Here is a 20,050-nt window from a genome sequence, read left to right on the forward strand (position 1 = left end):
GCTGGTGTTTTGATGCATTTGTCTTGTTGACAAATCCCATGAAAATACACTGGTTACACACACAATACTAATAGAATTAATTCATGAGTGGGTTTGGTCCTTTCATGTACTAAAACAGAGACTGACTATAGCTTTGAAAATCTGTTGTTGGGTCACTTTTATTGGTGAAACACATGTTTACTGCACAGAGCATCCTCAGATCGTGTATTGTCAAGAAATTCTTAAAAATGGTCAAACTTAAGGATCCAACAAAAAAATATTTGCAAGTCTTAATCACAAAATTACTTCTCGCATGCAATTAATTTATAATTTCTTCATTTGTAATTTTTGTAATTTCCCTTTTTTGTTAGAAAGGTGTGGATCTTACTCTTTGAACATCCAGAAGACTGTGGGCCAACATCCAAACAACTTGATATGTGACAGTGATGGAAATTGTACTATATTTTGTCTCTTAGGTTCTTCCTGTTGGAGGATGATGGGTTACAATTTGAGCTGCACTCACGCAGTGCTCAGCAAATCTCCAATGAATATTGCTTAGCTAGACTACAAGCCTCAGTCATCCTTAGCTGTCTTATTAATGTCCTCCCCATGTAGCATACGGCTGACAACTGCCCTACAACAGGCCGGTGCCAAAGACCTCCTCCTCCCATGAAATGATGGGGGAAAGATATTGCATGAATGAACTGAAAAGTAGCATCAACATTGCTGGGGCTTTTACTGACAACTGTGAAAGTTCCTTGAGGGCTATTTCATGGTGTAATGTGCCGCTGTATAAGTGTGTGAGACGACTCTGCTTGCCCTTTTCGAATGACTAAGATTACTGCTACAGTCAGTCACTGTCACTCAACATTGACTAACAGACAGAGAAAGAGAGGAAGAGGAGAAATACGGAGAGGAAGAGATGGAGTGAATACCCAAAGGGAAAGAGTAATCACAAAAGCGGATCATGTTGACTCAGAACAGTCTTCATGTATACAAACGTATGCGTATGTGTATGTGTGTGTGTGTGTGTGTGTGTGTGTGTGTGTGTGTGTGCTCTTCTTTTTGATTGCTCTATAAGGAATGGCTGCCATTGCCTTGAAAAACCAAATAAGGGAGAACAAACAGGGAGAGAATGGACTAGCGGTATTGTTTCCCTCTCTAGATTTGTGTCTGTGACAGAAATACCAATTATTCATTGCTGGAGAACATTTCTATTCAATGCTATTGGTATGTGGTCTAATTCTTCTTGGTTGCCTTGGTGACATGCACATCAGGAAGACAACACGGCATCTCACAGCCTTCAAGCCTGTTAACCGATTTCTTGCCATCCAGAGAGATGCTCTCAACCGTGAATTAAAGGGTTAATAAAGAACAAAAAAAACAAAAAAAAAACCCCCACACACATCCATACCTGCCAATGACGAGAAATTCTCCAAACACTCCCAGTCGCCTCATGGCTGTCAGGAGACCTCTGACAGTCATGCCCTCGCAGAAACACACCACTACACGAGCTTTGGGTAGACGCTCCCGTAGTTTCCTCAAAAGGCGATCGTAGTGCTTCTCCCCAGCGTTACTGTAGATCTTGTCCGAGTGGGCGATGCATAAGCCTTCCTGTGAGGCCAGCTCCTTGAAGGCCTCCATGCCACTCTCCCCATAGTTTCCTGTAGGTAATAAAGAAAATGGACTAAGTAGTGACAATTCAGCCTGAAAAGATTCTGTCTTTAAACCATTAAACATTTTCCCTGTGTAATGCATTCTCACCGTCTGGTATTCCCATTTCTTAAACGAGTCTTTGTGGATGTGTATAATAATTTGGCTGTGATATCTCTGATTATTAGATTATTTTCTGATTGTAAGTGACACAATCAAATTTTTTAGAAATCGCAAGCATTACATGCCTTGTTACTTGCAAACACACATTGGCACTGTTAAATAGAATGAGTAATTACTTTCAGCCATACATTTCTAATTATTTCACTGATGGACAATCAATTATGCTTAAAGCACACCCCCAAGCAGTTGTTCAGTGTGTCAAGCCCTGACTGAGCTGAAGCTCTGATCCTCTGATAATGAGTGTCAGGGAGTTTACTGACTACTGATTGCAATCAAAGCCAAAAGCAGTAGATAAATAGATAGATAGATAGATAAATAGATAGAAGATGGCTATCCTTGTTTAACCATCCAAATCAAGCCACCCAAATCAAGAGCCCCGCAAAGCTGTTTGAGTCTAAATCTTTTATTTCAGTTTGAACTGCAGTGCTTGACTAATGTGCCATGGTCTGGATTGTTGATAAAGCCCACGGCTCTTTAGCATGAGAGCTGGATTACACAGACAATCCAATCACTGGTGCATCCTTGAACATGTCTGTGTGTGTTGGTGTGTGTGTGTGTTTGAATGTGCATGTAGTCAGAAGGAAATTAAGACCACCTATCTATAAAAATCTAAAAACATTGCAATAGTGCAATTTCCTTGATGTGAGGCCAGGTTCCTGAGGGCCTCCACACGGCACTCCCCTTATATGTGTGGTGAAGAACAAATACTCTATCTGTGCATGTCATGGCTTTATAGAGCAAGGAAGACCGCAGCCAAAATAGGCATCACAGTAACGCATTTACTCTGGCACACAATGGGCCCATGTGTTGGTTTTCCAATAGTCCTTTGATGACATTTTGATATGCCTCATTTCGTTCTCCCACTGGTAAATGGAAATAATAATATCCAATTATTTTACTCTCTCCATCTAGGCTATGAGACAGGTGGGTGGTGGTGCATTAGCTGACAGCCCATTTGACAATGACCACTGAAAACCTGCTTTGAGTATTCCTACCAGACTGATGATAATCAGAACAGGTAATTTATGCAATTTCACAGCCCTAGCTGTTGCTACGGGCAACAAGCTGCATTTATAACTTGTGTAAGGTGGTGGAGAGGGAAAACTCATGAGCTTAAGCCAGTCGTGACCAATATTTCAGAGACAACTAAAGATAGAGCAAAACAAGCAAGTGGATTTACATATGACTTCTTAAAGGTCAGGGTAAGGTCTGCATCAGGCAAAATATGATGTGAAGTCTCACATATAAAAATTTACTGTGTCTCTAAACTTCTCAACTGTTGTCTCTTACAAAACTGAGCATACACTCAGTGTAAGGATTTATATTTGCATAAGTTCTTCATGTGAAAGAAAGACATAATTCCAATTAAAGCTAACAAGTTTGCACTTTAAACTGAATGTTTTTTAGAAGGTATCCTACTTTTACCACTCATGCTGTAGCATAAGTGATGTTGCTTGCAATCAAATTCATCATTCCCCAGGCTGGTCTTTCATTACTCTTAAATTATGACTTCAGTCCCAGAGGATCCTCCTGTAGGTATGCTGAAGGTCAGACAGCTGACGCCACCTAGTTATGCCTCCAGGTACTACAGCTCCCTAACTCCCTCTCTTCATCTATCTTTCTATCACAGCAACCTGTGTCAAAGCCCCTTTCCAACACCTGACTATAATAGGACTTTCCAAAGATGTTTTACACTCCCTGTGAGTCCCCAGTTCCTCAGGGGGAATCCTGGGTAATGTAGCCTGTCAGTCATAATTTGGATGCACGTCAGTGACTGTGTTTCGCTAAGACTTTAATGAAAAGCCATGGACATAATTCACTTCACAGTAATTACTCTGTCTACCCAACTCGTCTCTCCTTTTTACCTCCTGTCTCCACCATGACTGTTGTGCTGTTCGGCTGAACAAATGAGCAAAAGAGTTCCCAAAAAGAAAGTGAGCCCGTCACGGTATGAAATACTGAACACTATTATACCTAGGGTTTTTGCGGAGATAAGACATTCATTTTAATTTATATGGACCTGGTGAAATTTGAAGCAGTATTATCATTTCTCCTCCCAGCCTCATCCTCCTGACTTAACCATGGAATTAATTTAACATTTCTAATGAACACCTAAATTGTTAATGCTAAAATGGTCCCTTGTGTGCTTGGCAACATATCGACATTTAAAAACAGTGACTGGCTACTCTGATAACACAGCCAAGCACCTCCAGCTTTGGTTCCACATACTAAAACATATTATAACAAAGTGCCAAGGAAAAGGAAAAATTAGCATTACATACATTTCACAAAAGAAACAAAGGAATAGGCCACCCTATATTTACTCGACATACACTGTACTTACAGTCCACACCCTAGTGCAGGTCATTTAATCCATGCACACACAGCTCTGTGATGATGCATGGGAATGCGTGGGAAGGTGTGTCACCGAAAGTAATATCCATGCAACAACTCAACTCCAGAAAAATGGTTAAAAATCCTACGGTGTACTCAAGTATGCACATATATGGACGCGACTATCTGCTCCAAAAAGCCATAATGAGAGACTGAGACAGGGAGATGTAAATAAAGAGTGCACCAGTCCTTTCCAAGAGACGAACATGGTTGTGCACATGCAAAATTGCAATTATTGACAAAAACCTGTGAGTATGATAATGTGAATTGTTTGGGAATGCAGACCGAAAAATTACCCATAGGCCTTTACTGAATTTTGCCGAATCTTGCCAGTCATTTTATCAAATTATTTAGTAAGCCAGTACAACTCAATTTCAAGTCAACCCATCAAACACCCCAAATGTCTACAAGGTCTTGATAAAAAAAACTGTTTGGTTATCCTGTATATTTTCAAAATGTTGGACTTGTGTATAATATCTCAGCAAATGTATTATGCGTGTGTCTCTACCAAACTCAAAAGTCTGTGATTAATAAGAACATTACAGTGATACCATATAACAAATACCACACTTAATGATGAGGTCATTAAAAACTCACTGTATCATTCACTAACAGACAACATGGCTGTTGGCACATTATTGGAATATTCTAATGGTTTTCCAGTTAGTGAGGTCAGTGATGGTGTCTCACCCTCAGTGTGCACCGCAGACACATAGGTCCAGTTGTACCGCTTGACAATGTCCAGCATGGCCCGGGCCTGGAGGGTGTCTGAAGGCACGACCCTCAGGAAGTACTTGAACAGAGTCTTGTCACTCAGGTCGATGCTGGTGGCAGAGTAAGCAATCTGTGGGATGTTGAAGAGCTGCAGCAGATTCTGCACCTGAATGGCCACAGAGCTGGATCCTGGTCCGATCACTCCAGCGATGGGTTTCTTGCTGGGTGGAGGCTGGTTGGATGGGGTGCCGTCAATGCACCACTTGGATCCGTCCTTATCATCCCTGATAGAGATGAGGGAGTCCCGGATGAACTCGATGCTCTGCTCCAGGGCCACAGAGGAGTGCCAGCAGGAGTCCCGGATCTCACAGCCCAGGCTGATGTTGGGAAGCAAGTTCGGGTCGGTGTTGATGCGGTCCAACGTGTGGAACATGGCCTCCACCCTTTGGATACCATACTGCTCGCGGACGTCCCCGCACTTCCGCTCGGCCACTTTCTCCGCGGACGGCTGGTGGTGGACTGAGAAGAGCGCGCCGATGATCACGTCTCCGTCCATGCGAGCCACGGAGCGGGACACGGCGCGAGGGACCACCGACCGCTCATAGATGCTGCTGCTGTGGGAGAGCACGAGGACGCGGAAGAAAAACGTGGGGAGACACAGGAGAGCGAAGAGACCCATCTTTACGCGTGCCATATTGTGCCACATCGCGTGAGCCGTGCCAACTGTGCAGGCATACTATCCGCTGTCTGTCAGTACATCCACGTTTATCCCAGCGACCATGATCTGCGAGCACGACACCTGTAGCATATCCACGCACACCTGCAGAAAAATGGGACAAACAGCTGTGAGAAGCGACGCCAGATGTGCTGAACGTTTTGTAGGAAGAGTTGACTAAGCACGCATGCTCCTTTCCATCAACGCCCTGTTTTACATTCCTACTGCTGAGGAGTCCTCATGCCTCTCTTATCAACTACCATTGAGGTGCCTTTGAGCAAGGCACTTAACTCACACCCAACTGATCAGTGGCCAGTGGTTGCTGAGCAGGACTAATGTCAACAGGGAATTGCCCAACCGTGCCTGTGATTAGCTCTGGATGGAGCAGACAGGTATTTTAAAATCCCCTTTAAAACAACCGTGCTTTTAAGACAAATAAGCAGCGCTGTGAGCTGGGAGAGGCTCGGTGCTCTGTGTGCTCGCTGTCCATTGACAAAATCAGGCAGAAACCAGATTTCAGCACCGCGGACAGCGCGCTTTCCAAACACGTTATGAGGACGTGTTTGGGACTGTTGCCTGGGCTCGTCGTCCTCTCACAGACACATTCTTCACGATCTGACTCAGCTAGTTTCTAATGAAGCTTAGAAACCTTTCCTAGTCAACCTGTTCTTTCAATTCTACATGAGGATTCATACAACATACCCTGCTTCTACCCTGGCACCGTACATTCTTCTTCCTATCTATCGTGAAGTCTACGATTATTGATAATAACATGAACAATAATAATAATAGTAATAATAATAATAATGATAATACAAATAAAAGCCTACTAATGATAATAATAATAAAAAACAATACCCTAATGATAATATTAATAATACACGAACTAAGGTAATATCTTTAGCAGAGCATAACAAGAATAGCCTATACCTTATATCTGTCTTTTATCATTGTCCTGTTAACATCCTACATATTATGAAGCTGCTTTTTCTGTCTGTTGCATCAAAACTTACCTGAATCCTTCAGACATGTCGCGTGCCTTCGTCCGCCTTCTGTAGCGCGTGGTCCTCGGCTGTTTCACTTGAGTTTCTATCTCTCTCCCTTTCTCTCGCTCTCTGTCTCCCTCTCTCTTTCTTTCGCTCTCTCCCTCTCTCTCGAAAACTGAACATGAAGACCCCCCCATCCCCTGAAACCATCGTATTTTACCTCTTCTGCCTGTATGATACATGATTAAATGGTGATAAATGTATAATCACAATAAACCCTGAAATGTTTTATCAGAGCTAAAATGAAAAAAGGGAAGCTTACATCAGTTAAAAAAATCACATTAGTCGAACATTTGAGCTTGTTATCACTATTATGTCATGCACGGTATTTTATCCAGGTATGAACAGATTTGGAGATGTTTGGTGGAAAAGTGAAGGTTATCTCGGGTTGGATTGGATTGACACCGCTTTCTTGTAGTTGCTGCAGTAAATCACACAACTTCTTATTCTTCCGTACGTTTTTCAGTGTGCTTCAAGTCCTACATGCTTGAAGCTAGAAATCAATGATGACATCTAAAAATCTATAAAGGCTACAAGCCTGACAATTGGTGAACATCTTCCCCATTCTCCAGGGCTGCAGCTACATAAAATGGTAGTGATATAAATCAACAAACAATGTTTCAGCTAATATCTCTTGGACCATGAGACGTTGACCACGCCAATTTGCGTCATAAAAAGTTTCCCGCCATTTTGAATTATTTTCTAAATACACTTTTGACTACCTATCCTACATCCTGATCCAAGTCTCATCAAATGTGGCACGTATCATGTTTAGACGACCCGTAATACAGCCCATACCTTAGAACACCCAAACACCCTGAATAAGACTACTGAGTTTCAAGCAGTTTCCCAACTATGGTACCTTATGGTAAAAAACAAAAACAAAAACATTAATTGCTAAATAGAAATCGCTATACTCCCAGATAGGGAAGGCTAAAAACAAGATTCCAGTTTTAAACTTTCAAGTATCCCATGACACGCCAATAGTGGCTTGTAAATAGCTTGTTGATATCTCATATAATTAATGAGTTATTAATTTTTTGACAAGTAGTGCATAAAATCACTAATATCTTGAAAACTGACAGAGATACTGAAGAGACTGATATAAGCCACGCCCATTTGCGTCATAAAATTTTTCCCGACATTTAGAATTTTTTCTAGACAGACTTTTGACTCCCTCACTGACATCTTTTAACCAAGCTTCACCAAATGCCATACATATCACATTTTAACGACCCAGAACATTTCTCAGATGTTAAATTTGAAACATCAATTATCTGTTTCCATGATTGGCTGACAAACCTTTGTGGGTGTGGTCAAATCAATGCAACCTGTTGTAACTTTTGAAGGTTTCATCCAACTACAACCAAATTTGGCTCAACTATACAGACTGAGACTACGAATAGGACTGTCAAGTTTCATGCAATTTCGCCACTATTGGGCGCTTTGGTAATAAAGCAAATATTGCTTAATGTAAATGGCTACTACTCTCAGACCTTGGTTGCTGGAAAAATTGTTACACTTTTAAAATGTAAAGCATGACTAAACCATGTTAGCTTCTTGTATGTTCTTGTATACTGTCCCTTGCTTTGACCATGATAATGTAATTTTTTACGCATGTAGGCCTAGTTAAATCTGATATCTTCACTGTATGAGTTAACTTGAGGCCTGGCCTCTCTCAGCTACATAAGCTATAAATTACATTGGATGTTTTCAGCACCATAGACAGCAACCAACAGTTTGAATCGTACCGCCTAGCGTTTGGTTGAAGGTCACTGATGACATTTCAGTCAACCTGCTGAAAAGAGCTTTAGTCACTCCTCCAGCCTGATGTTAACATATGGCCTATGCAATGATGGTCTAGTCTGTTTTATGTTATTCCAAGTAATCGTAAACGTTTCATTTTGAAATAAATTACATAAAAGTATTTTGTTCATGTTAGCTGATTGTTTTGATTACTGTGAAGGCCAGCTCCAAGAGTTTAGCCACCACTATAAGCTTCTATAACAGAAGACAAATTCTGAAAGAACTCCACTGCTCAGCGGTGAAGACAGAGACCGGGCCCTGATGGTCTAACTGCACCCTGCACATTAATCCCAGGCAAAGATAAGGCCCACTCCCCAGGGAGGGGGAGGGGGCATGCCATGCAGTTTATGTGATTGGTTCCTGTCGTGACTCACGCCAGGCGGTATAAATCACAAATAAACTTGTAAAGGAGTCGCTATGACACTGCCACTGCTGGTGCCCGGGGCTTCGGGAGCGAGCATCTGATATTGAACCTGAATAAAAGTGACATGTTTGAGAAAGAGAGACTACTTGGATGCTGCAGCCACACTTCAGGGCAAAGGGCGACGGTGCTCGGTTTATTCCCGGACTACAGTCTGCATTGGTTGACCGCAAGGCTTTCCAACAATGACTTCAGCAGTATTAGCATTGGTGAAGAGAGACCAATCCGGTAGATGACTATCAATTAAGGAAATGTTATATAATGGGTAGGCTATATTGTAATTTTTTGTTATTTGTTTCAGGTTTCAGAGTGTTTCTCCCTTTCAGTCAGTAATATTGATGTCTCTGTTGTTGTATATATGCTTGTGAAAAATTGGATGGTCCAAAAAAATAGACATACAGTTCTGTTTTATTTCCTCAAAACATAAACCCCATTAATCAATCTGTTGGCAGGCCTATTTTTCATGTTTCATGTTAGGCCGTGCTTTGCACAATTTGGAGTAATGAGGAAAGTTGGCACTTATTCAGCAACATTTGTCCTTTTCATTGACTGACTAAAATCTGACTAAAATGAAATATTAAACCACTTGGTTGAAAACTTGCAAAGGAAAGCATGGTTTCCAGCAACTGACAGCTCCAAGGAAAAAGATGCGCGGGATTTAGGTGAGTTGCAAAGTTCATAGCACCATCACTGGTGAAATGAAGTCAATAAACGTAAAAAAAAAAAACATGGATGGCAGGTGGAAGAGGAAATCCAATGTTTAAAATAAATGAAATAAAATATCTAGTTAAAAAAGGTGCTCTGAAACCAATGCTATTTAAATATCAAAGTCTGAGAAACCACATTCCTATTTCATGAAAAACATCATTGTCCTCATCACATTTATCATTAATTGTTGATTCAAATAAAGACATACTTGAACGACTGCAGACTGATGTCTCGATTATTAACTACTTTTAGCTTCAAAATTTGTTTCCAAAAACAAATTTGTTTTCTATTGTGACTTATTAGATTGAGCAATTATAACATCGCCCACACATCCATCCACTTATCTATCTATTCCTCCACTCACCCGTCATTCTCTTTACAAATTTATCATCTGTCCTGGGTTGGTAGTTGACAATGCAGGACACAGGGTCAATATTCTGAATGTGTGTGAGAGAGTCTGGTTGAATCATGGTAGAACTTTTGGTGGCCTCTTATTCTCTCACTTTCAGTGCTGGCCTCAATAGTAGGAGTTAAGTATCATATTTTTAATGGTTACCTGGCACAATATAGAGTAAACCTCAAATGAAACACATGAACCGGTGACTCATAGATGTATGCTTGGATTCATTGACTGCATATTGCATATTGATATATATCATATATCAGTACACCATGTAACATATAGTAACTCATTCTGTATATGAAGCCATTATAGGCTCATACATTGTATAGAATTTGAAATTTCAGTTGTTTGGATTGTACACAATGGTTGAGCTATAAATACAACAGTGAATTTTCATTTGCTTACTTAGCTCAGTGCAAAGATTTTAAATGTTATTGATTTCTTAAGAAAAATTATTTTAGATTTTACATCATGTAGGGATGGTCCCACTGACTGCATGGGTTTGTTTCAACACCTCATGACAAGTGTATTCAGAACTGCTAAGCACTGTCCTGCTGATGTGTCCATGAGTCAGGTCCTCCACCTCCAGGGGTGATGTTTTGTAGGTGACCCCGACCTCGAAACGTTGTGTCTCCCTCTGTTAACAACCATGAATTGAGACACAGTCACCAGTCTACCAGCTAGGAGGTAGCTTCAAGCAAAAACTGTGCAACACTGACCTCTGTTGTTTGTTACTGGTTACTGCCTGCAACAAAAAGATGGGTAAAGCATTGCATTAGGTGCCAAAATTTAAGTGATTTTTTTCAGGCATAACAGAAGAAGTACTTTTCTTGTAAACGATCTCCTTTTTGAATGGTTTTCTTTCTTCTATTTTTAAAAAAAACTTTTTATCTAACTAACTCATATCATTTTTTCATCTTATTTTATTTTTGTTTGTTATTGATGCATCCACAAATGTAAGATTTCTTCCAAATTATATGTGCAAAGGAAGATAAAGCTGGGGGAGGGCGGGTAATCACTTCATTATTTCACTTTAATAAAGAACCTCGAAGTCCCCAGACTTTGCTCGTATGTGCTTCCACTTATGAAAAAAACCCCAAAACAAAACACGTAATTTTCAAAAATAACATACAAGCACAAGTACAACGTCAAACTTTTCAAATGCTTTAACCCAAAAAAAATTAAATTATATTGTATTGTTTTTTTTTTTATCGCCGTTGTTCTTTTCTTTTTTCATTTAGTCAATAAAGTTTTGACAGGAAAATAAAAAAAAAAGGAGGCTGAGTGAGAGGAGATGTCGCTAGCTCTAGCAGTTGCTCTACAGAGGTAACTATAGTTAACAGCTAGTTGAATTTATATAGAACAAGCAAACACATCTTATCAAACGTTTTCCTGTCAATACAACCATAAGGTGAGAAACTACTCGCATGCTAACCCAACGTTATGGAGCTGAGTTAGCTTGTTGTGAACCGTTCAACTTCCGAGCTGGCTATCTGTTGTTAGCCAACATTAGCCGGCCAGTGTAAGCTAGCTTGTCATTGTTATAAAAACAAGTTGATTTAATAGAGAAAGAACAGTCGACAACAAACTGACTTGCAACATGGGCATGTATACAAACTACTGTACACTTTACCGAAAGCTTCTCTTGTTACCGTCGGTTCTTTTGCTACAATGCTGTTGATTGTAAGTAAACTTAAACTGTCAGGAAAATGAACTAGCCACAGTGGATTCCGGGTGGGCAGCTGCCTCAGTGTATGAGGCACTTTTTAAGTAACGTAAGCCAGCATGAACTGCTGGCTACAATCTAATTTAACCATAACTGGTGTGGTAGATATCTACCACAGTCAAAGATTTTAGTTATGATTTTGAAAAAATTTTTGATTTTTATAGCTCATTGAGTTAGGTGATGTACGGTTACTGATGTCCATGCAAGCTGCATTTATAATTGTAGCCAAAGAAAGTGGGCATGGAGAGAGACAAACAGTTGCTGTGTTAGCTACCTTGCAGTTATATCTTAAAATAGCATCTCAATTGCAGAACATTGTGACGTTGTCAGTTCTCTGTCGACACATATGATTACCAATGTTCTATGTCGACCAAGTCTGTATAGAGAAAGAAATATACCAGTAGTTTCCGTCCTGTATCTTAAAGTTCTTTAGATACACTTCATAAGTGTTATTCAAGTGCTTAAACAAAGATAATTAGAAAGCATTATATTACTTAACTATCACTACCTGAATCCCAATTCTATACTAGATACTAACTGTATATAGTATTACTATGTACTAATTTTAATTGTACGAATCTTTAAGTTAATTTACAGTAAATCAACATACTTTCCCATGTATCGTACTAACAGGAAATTATACATGAATCATCAATTATACATGATTCATCTGTTTTTAGTCAAACTGCAACTTTTGAGTTACACTGCCAATTTAATTTGACAAAGACAAAGCAAAATGTTTTGCTTTGGAAGATCTGGGGGTGCATCACCACTACTTGCAGCTTCTTTAAATGCTTTGCAGCTGTGAAGAGCTTTGTGTGTGATATTGTTGGAAAATTGTGTATATTCAGTGCACTCAAGCAAGTTTTCTTAGCATGCATACCACCTGTTTTTATTATATTGTAACACTTTGTAGTGTGAACATACAACAGACTCAAAACCTGCTTAGAATTAGTATGTTATACGGAATTAAGACAGTAATTTCTTTTCTAAATGTAAGAAAGGACAGGTTTTCACCTCCTTGATAATAGAGCTGGTAAGCTTCCTAATAAGGTACTTGTATGAGATGGCCTTTTGGGTGCACCATGTGACTGCAGTTCACTTCCACATAGGGTGGAGTGGGGGCACTGTTTCACGGCAGGCTCTAGGGAAAGAACAACAGCGTCTCAGACAATCTAGGTTTGCCTAGTCATTCACTTTGTTTGATCATTATTATGAGGAGGTTGTCAGTCTTGAAATCACTTTCACCACACAATTAAAATGGTCATAGTCATTAAAACTAAAAGGTCACAAAGCCTTTGCAGTTGCTGCTGCAAAATTATGGAACCAATTTTGATTAGATATTAGATGTGCTCCCTCCATCTCTGATTCATAATCTAGGCTAAAGAAACATTTTCATTCACTGGCCTTTTTAGCTCACTAACCCTTTATTCTGTTCTCATGTCCATAATGCTGTACTTGCTCCTTGTTCCTTCTTGTTTTTGTTGGTATCTTTATTAAGTTTTTGTATTTAGTATATTTAGTATGTTTTCCTTGTGTTTTTACTTATTTTCTATATCTGTTTTACTTATGTATTTTATTGCCCTTTGTGCAGCACTGCGGCCAGCTTAAGCTGTGTTTGGGACAGTCATAGATATTAACTGTATGTTTGTATTTTTATATAGTGTTGATATATATAAACACCCCAATATTTTTACTTTGCTTAAGAATATGAGGAAGGGAATAAAAAAATCTGTTTTGTGCACATATATCACATGAATGCACATAAAACACATTCATATACACTGTTCTTGGGTATTGTACTTCATATAGCTTTCTAGTGTTGACTTCCTGATTTTTTTGTACTTATTAATTATTCTCCTCTGCTTTCTGTATTTTGCTGTATTTGTATCTATATTTAGCTTTTCAGTTTGATTTATGTTATAGTTTTACATATTTTCTCCCTTTACTCTCTTTGCTCTATCCCTTTTGCATTTTTATCAAGCCTGTTTCTTGTGCTGCTGTATTTCTTTTGATGGTTGGACAAAGCCTCAAGAAGCTTTGGAGCTTTTTCCTGATTGTGCCAACATAAGACTTTAAGCTTAGGGGCATGGATCTCAGCTAGCACAGTGACATATGGTGGTTTGCCGTAATTATAGCAGCCATTCTTGATTAAGCCAAAGCTCTGGTGCAACCTTATATTTATCCAATAAAAGTTGAAGAAGGCTCCCTTTTAGAATATATTTACCTATAATATTCTTGTTCAGAAAAACTGAAGTAAATTCGCATATTATTGTGCAGTACATTACAGTAAAAAAAAAGATATACATATCAGATTTTTTTGTTGTTGTCATGAGTTATGAATTAATTTCCTCTTTGTGTGGCAATATGAGTGGAGAATGATAATATACATATTGAAACGGTGCACTTCGTGGGGGTTAACAGGCTTTTTTTAATTTCCCCCCTGGAGATTACTGAAATCTTGTTTTGTCTTGTTTTATCCTATTGTTCATATACTTACATTATTGCTCTTTCCATGTATTTGACAGGACAGTGGCTTTTCCCACAGTCAACCCCAGGAGCTTTCCACACCGTGAGCTCTGAAGATGGAGGAGGACCATGTTCACTGTATGTCCTGTGTTAACCAGAGATGCATGGTCAGACCTGAACCAGGGGTTTCTTGTGATCTTATCAACTGTCCTCTAGTGTGTGGGGCTGTATTTCATTCCTGCAAAGCTGATGAGCACCAACTTTTGTGCCCACTAGTGAGGGTTCCCTGTTTAAACAGTGGCTATGGCTGCCCTGTAACTCTGGTGCGCAACCAAATGTATGGACACCTTGAGGTGTGTCCAGCTGGAGTGGTGTGCTGCACTATGGAATGGAACAGATGGCCAGTTAGCTGCCTGGACTATACTTCCTATGAGAGCCTGAGCCGTGGAGTGGAGGAGGTGGAGCAGCTCGATATGGCACTTGCCCTTCAGGACCAGCGTACACTACTCGAGTCCCTCAAGGTGATTGCCATGGCACCTACTGCAGAGGGAGAACCACTTGTCCCTGTTAGTAAGGAGAACAGGGCAAAAGACTCTGCTTTGCTAAATTCTGCCCCTGAGGCCTCCTTTATTGAGTCACCTTCACAGTCATCATCCTCACATCAGCCACAACCGCCCCCACCAGGCTCGGCAAAGGAGAAGATTGTCAGTGGAATTAATGGCTTGAACGAGGAACACTTCAGTAAACTCTATGAAGCCACAGTTGAGACTGCAAGAAGTTTAGCTGCTGCTTTAGACTTTGTTAGCAGTGCCAGTTCTGTTGATAGCAGCACGGAGTGCAGGAACAGAGGAGCTGCTATGCAGAAGAGTAGATTGGGCAGCAATGGAGACTTTCAGAATGGACTGGAAGACAAAACACCTGTAGCTGCTGATGGGTTGAATCAAAGAGAGACAGAGGACAAAAGTGTTTGTTCTAGCTGTTTGGGTGGAAACTGGGCTCCTAGAGGAACAGATCTAAAGATGTTAAACTCAACAAATGGACCACAGTCAGGAGCAATGGAGTCTGTATGTATGGATACAGCCGGTCCTGTTGAGGTGCAAGATGACCTGAATGCTGGTGTTTCTCAAGAGCCAGTGACACCTCAAATGACATCTCCAGTGCATGTCAGCCAAGGTGTGGCACAGAGGGCTGGTCATGTGGTCCTGGAAGACAGGGGGCTAGTTCTTTTAGAAAACCATGGGTCTGAGCGGAAGTTCCACAATTACCAGTTTTTTAGGGGACAGGGCCAAGGGTCATTGTCAAATGGACGGATAGGTTTTTTCCCAGACAGGTCACTGTATAGATTGCGACCCAAAATGGAGGACAAAGCAGTGGATACCTCAGATCTAGAGCAGGATGACGACCCCATGGGTCTAGGAGAGATTGATCTGATCACAGCAGCCCTACTCTTCTGTTTAGAGGAATCCAGAGAGTGTAGAAGGATCTCTGATACAGTCTATGTCGATGGCTACCGTGTTGACTTTGGTACACAGACTTTCACTTTCCCTGCAGCAATCTTGGTAACAAACACTAGAGTGGGTGACATGGCCTCTGCATCTGCCTGTGATCACGCTGCCCCCCAGCTCACCTATCCCAGCCCTTTCCGCACTCTTCGCCTCGGCCTTGTCCTGGAAGCTCTGGAGGTTGAGGCGGTCCCACATAACCGCTACCTCCCTCCTAACCCCCGTTACCAGCATATGTTCCCCTTTGTCTGTGGTCAGTCACTCCGTCGGGACCAGTTTTCTTCCCATTTCACAAATGTCCACGGGGACATTCATGCTGGTCTCAATGGTTGGATGGAGCACCGCTGCCCCCTGGCATATTATGGCTGCACCTTTTCCCAGCGGAGGTTTTACCCATCCACCCAGGGGGCCAAGGTAGTTCATGACAGGCACCTCAGGTCCTTTGGGGTTCAGCCTTGCCCAAAGGCAGAACTTCCAAGTGACTTCCAGTCTGACCAATTTAGTGGACTGCCCATTGAGATACTGTGGCACATAGCTGGGTTCCTGGACAGTTTTAGCCTGTGCCAGCTGTCACTGGTTTCACGGACTATGAGGGAAGTGTGTGCTAGTCTCCTCCAGACCAGGGGCATAGTGGAGCTGCAGTGGGAGCGAAGACGAGGCCCTAGTGCTCATGGCACTGTGTCATGGCAGGTCAAAAACAGAGTGAGTAGAAAGATGGTTACTAAAATACATGTGCTTTTGTAAGAGGCAAAATTCCAAACAGCTGATGCTATACAATATTATGCACTCAATTAAAAATAATAGTGACCATATTTTCATGGAGTCACCATACAAATTAAAATGTTTTGAATTTGTACAGCATTTATAAGAAATAGTTTGACATTTTGGGAAATGTGCTTATCCACTTTCTTGCCAAGAGTTCCATGAGAAGATTAATACCACTCTGTTGACTCTTTGGTAAAGACTTAGCTGGAGTAGCTGGAGCAGCCAGTTAGCTTAGCCTGGCACAAAGAAAGGAAAATGGGGACAATCAACTAGCCTGGCTCTGTTCATAGGTAATAAAACCCACCTGCTAGCACCTCTAAAGCTAATTACCAGTTAAAAAGTTGCATCTAATTTTTATCCATACAAATACTGAAGTGTAAAAAGATCAATTTGACTACTTCTTGGCTGAGAGCAGTAACTGTCTCCGATCTCTGTTTGGCAACAGTGGGGAAAAAAAAGAAAGCAAATAAGTGTGTTACTTTTCTTTTAAATGTTAACAGCGAGCTAGAGGGAAATATAAGGAATTGTGGATGGTGTAACAAAACCAGGGAATGTAACTTGACATGAGGATTGTGTGGAAATTGTATTTAGCAAATCAACAGGAGCACTACTAGAATTTTTGAATGCGATAACCTCTTCATTCCAACATCCTTTTTATATTTACTGTCACAGGTGTGGAGATTCAGCACTGCCTTCAGCCCAGTCTTGTCGTGGGGTTTCAGTGATCTCCCAAGTATGTCAGACCATCTTAAGAAGTGCCACTTCAACGTAGTGGAGCACAAGACAGAACCTATACCCCTTCCTGCCATGTGTACTGCACGAGATGGACACTCACTGCGTCGGGTCCTGCGTCACATTAACACCTGACCAAACAAGGCTGACCTCTCATAGCTGCACAAGAGTCACTGTCGTATTATGTGGATGTTGCAATTAAAGATTTTCTGTTTTGAAAAACAATTAACTCTTCTTATATTACACTATAGATTATGAAGAAGCCTTAATGAAATAACACCTTACTTGTCACAATGAAGGTCTGTTGTTGGGGGTGAAAAAAACACTAACCATTTAGCTTTGCATGAATTTTTTTGAAAATGCACCCTTATTCTGGTAAGATAAAGTATATTTTCTTGAAGACAGATGCACAATAGATTTGTACTATTCTATATGATATACTGAGAAAGTGGAAAGAGATTTGAATGTTTTCACTGTCTTGCCTTTCTGTAGTAGCCATGGGAAAAAGCAGATTACTGGTTATATTGTATTATTTCTGTGTGACAGAAGTTGTGCCAGCACTTTACACAAGATTTGCTAATCCCTCCAATGGTGATCTGTGACCCTAAACGAGCTAGTCTTTCTCATCCCAATTTAGGGTGTCAACTTAATGCAAGTCTGTTGTCTGGGTTTGTAGGTTGTCAGAACGTGAGTCTAAACAGATGGATATTAATGTGAGGATAGCCCAATAATGCATGTGATTTGCTACCATTTAATAAACTCTTTACAGCCTTTTATATGTTTGTGATAAAGTTATTCAATGTAACACTTGATTGTTGTTACTATCCACAGGTGTTTTGATAATAAGGAAAATACCTGATCTTTACCTGCAAATGTTAGCATCTTGCATTGAACAGAGCCATGTTGCAACTGGTCTTCACAATAATATTTCCCCACTTTATGTAGCCATTCACTATACTTAAAATTATAGTTAAAATACTTCTTCAACAAGCTTGACAATGCCTGGCTCCACATGTATTTACTTCAAACAGCAAAAGTCATAAGTACCGTACATTTGATGACAAGGATTAACTGACTGTTTTACATACAAGAAAGTTCTGAAAATTGTATCTTAACTGTAATGCAGCTTTGGAGAGCAGCAAAAACATCAACGCTAAATGCACTAGCATGTTTTCTCATAAAATATATTATGGCGAAAATGCAACAATTGGTACATTTTTGGCAAAAGAGCATTAGAAAACAGTCATGACAAATAAAACTTTTGCTGCTTAGGAGCCCAAAATGCATTCGCTGAGGAATGGAGAAAACAAATTAAGGTGGGATGTGGCTAAAAATTATGGAGTTACATCCTCCAGGAGTGGTTATAATTTAAATATCTGAGTTCTAATATTCAAAATGTTTTTGCATAACTGGATTTGGGATACTGTGAACTGAGATCAAAGTTCAGTGACTGTCCATCAATAATTGCTGGAATTGCAAGACTGTCTCTTAATGGTAACTTAAGTTCTTAAATAAGTTCAACCTTCAACTATCCTAAAAACTAAAACTAACTAAAAAAAAGAATTATGATAAAAATCTGCATTGAATATCTTCCATTCTTTTTACTCTTTATCTTTATTGTACATTATACTTTCTTAATAAATTGTATATTTATTGATATGTAGAGTATGTAGCAATACCAAGAGTTTACAGCCACGCTTGCAGCTCTGTATCTAGGTACAGAGTTGATTTGAGCTAAATGCTATAGCTATCGAGTTTTTCTCTGTTCACCATTTCAGTTTAGTGTGTTAACACGTCAACATTTTCTCATAAGCCCTAAATACAAAGAATAGCGGGGGCTGATGGGAATGTCTGGTTTTAATGGTGTAGTCCTGGTCATTACCTAAAGTACTGGACCGACTAAACTGCACATTTTTTAGGAATTTCATAGTATGCTTTGTCTAATGTGGGTTAAATAGGTGGGTGATACATCCCTGACTTCCATTTAAATATAAATACTTTTTTGGTGTCTCCATGGATTAGGGAGGAATATGGCCAGGGACTTTTGTTAGCCATCCCTCTCCCTCATATTCTTCCTTCTCTCTCTGCTATCACAATCTAAAAAACAACTGATCTTAGGCTATTCAGTGCTGCTTAGTAACCAGAGTTTCTCTGTACTGTAAGCTGCCAAGTAGATTACAATATATTTGTATCCCCCAACACTGGAAGGTATGATTTGCATGTGCAAATGTATCATGATTTGCAAATGTACTTTTGTGTTGTTTTCAGTGAAGAGGAAAGACTTAAATTAACCTTAAGGTTACTTAACGTAATCCTGGTTCTTTGATAACAGAGTAAGGTGCTTTACTATGGTAGTCTAGTTGAACAGTGATTGGGGCCCTTTCCTGTTCAAAGTAACAAGGTCCCAATCCATTTTATATCGGTTACTTTCTGTGTCTGTCCAGGGTAGGAAGTGTTGGTGAAACCGGTCAATACATGTTATTTGGGATATTTTTTAAAACCTTAAATAAGCTCAAGAATGTCCATTTATTATTATTATAGTTAAATAGTTCTTTTATTTCTGTCATGCCAAAAATCTGGCTCATGCCACCTGGGATTACAAGACACTACTGTTTTACAAAACATCAGATAATACATATTTTTAGGTGATGCATTGTGCCTGTTGCAACAGATTTTGTATATTTTAAGAATTTATCATCCTACATTTACAATGTAAACTTTGTAAAATCGGAGCCCTTTTGGTGGACTGATGAACTCCGAGGAGAAAACCTCCCTCTGAAGTCTCAGTAGTCTTGTAATCAGGGAATGTCCAACACCTGTGACTGCTGTTAAAT

The 20,050-nt window shown here is 40.1% G+C and overlaps 2 protein-coding genes and 1 long non-coding RNA gene across 5 annotated transcripts in view; 1 reads left to right on the forward strand and 2 right to left on the reverse strand.

Moving 5' to 3' along the window:
* Positions 1-6,779, reverse strand: part of grm1a (glutamate receptor, metabotropic 1a) — a 32,947-nt gene extending 26,168 nt beyond the window's left edge. For both annotated transcript variants that reach the window (XM_056363371.1, XM_056363372.1), the window contains exons 1-3: positions 6,652-6,779; positions 4,900-5,743; positions 1,394-1,643 (exon numbers count right to left, since the gene is read on the reverse strand). In XM_056363371.1, coding sequence (XP_056219346.1) covers positions 1,394-1,643; positions 4,900-5,629 — 980 coding nt within the window. In that variant the 5' untranslated portion in view covers positions 5,630-5,743; positions 6,652-6,779. The remainder of the gene's footprint in view (positions 1-1,393; positions 1,644-4,899; positions 5,744-6,651) is intronic.
* Positions 6,780-10,223: 3,444 nt separating this feature from the next.
* On the reverse strand, positions 10,224-11,742 carry LOC130187517 (uncharacterized). Its single transcript, XR_008830469.1, has 3 exons — positions 11,656-11,742; positions 10,742-10,767; positions 10,224-10,659 (listed from the first exon to the last, which is right to left on the reverse strand). It is a non-coding gene; the product is annotated as an uncharacterized LOC130187517 (long non-coding RNA).
* LOC130187511 (F-box only protein 30-like) lies at positions 11,296-17,992 on the forward strand. Of its 2 annotated transcripts, none has more exons than XM_056405188.1 (3): positions 11,296-11,433; positions 14,277-16,421; positions 17,157-17,992. In XM_056405188.1, exons 2-3 carry the CDS (start codon positions 14,334-14,336, stop codon positions 17,349-17,351), a joined length of 2,283 nt encoding a protein of 760 aa, XP_056261163.1. In that variant the 5' UTR covers positions 11,296-11,433; positions 14,277-14,333; the 3' UTR covers positions 17,352-17,992. The 2 variants fall into 2 exon arrangements, with proteins under 2 accessions (XP_056261163.1, XP_056261164.1); XM_056405189.1 differs by having other exon boundaries at positions 11,301-11,348.
* Positions 17,993-20,050: the final 2,058 nt, after the last annotated feature.

Source organism: Seriola aureovittata, chromosome 19 (genome assembly GCF_021018895.1).
Source record: "Seriola aureovittata isolate HTS-2021-v1 ecotype China chromosome 19, ASM2101889v1, whole genome shotgun sequence".
NCBI classification, from domain to species: domain Eukaryota; kingdom Metazoa; phylum Chordata; class Actinopteri; order Carangiformes; family Carangidae; genus Seriola; species Seriola aureovittata.

Bases quoted from the DNA above. Each gene is read 5' to 3' on its own strand.
- LOC130187511 (XM_056405188.1), top strand. From the start codon at position 14,334: ATGGAGGAGGACCATGTTCACTGTATGTCCTGTGTTAACCAGAGATGC. The intron at 16,422-17,156 runs GTGAGTAGAAAG...TTACTGTCACAG, and splicing joins CATGGCAGGTCAAAAACAGA to GTGTGGAGATTCAGCACTGC.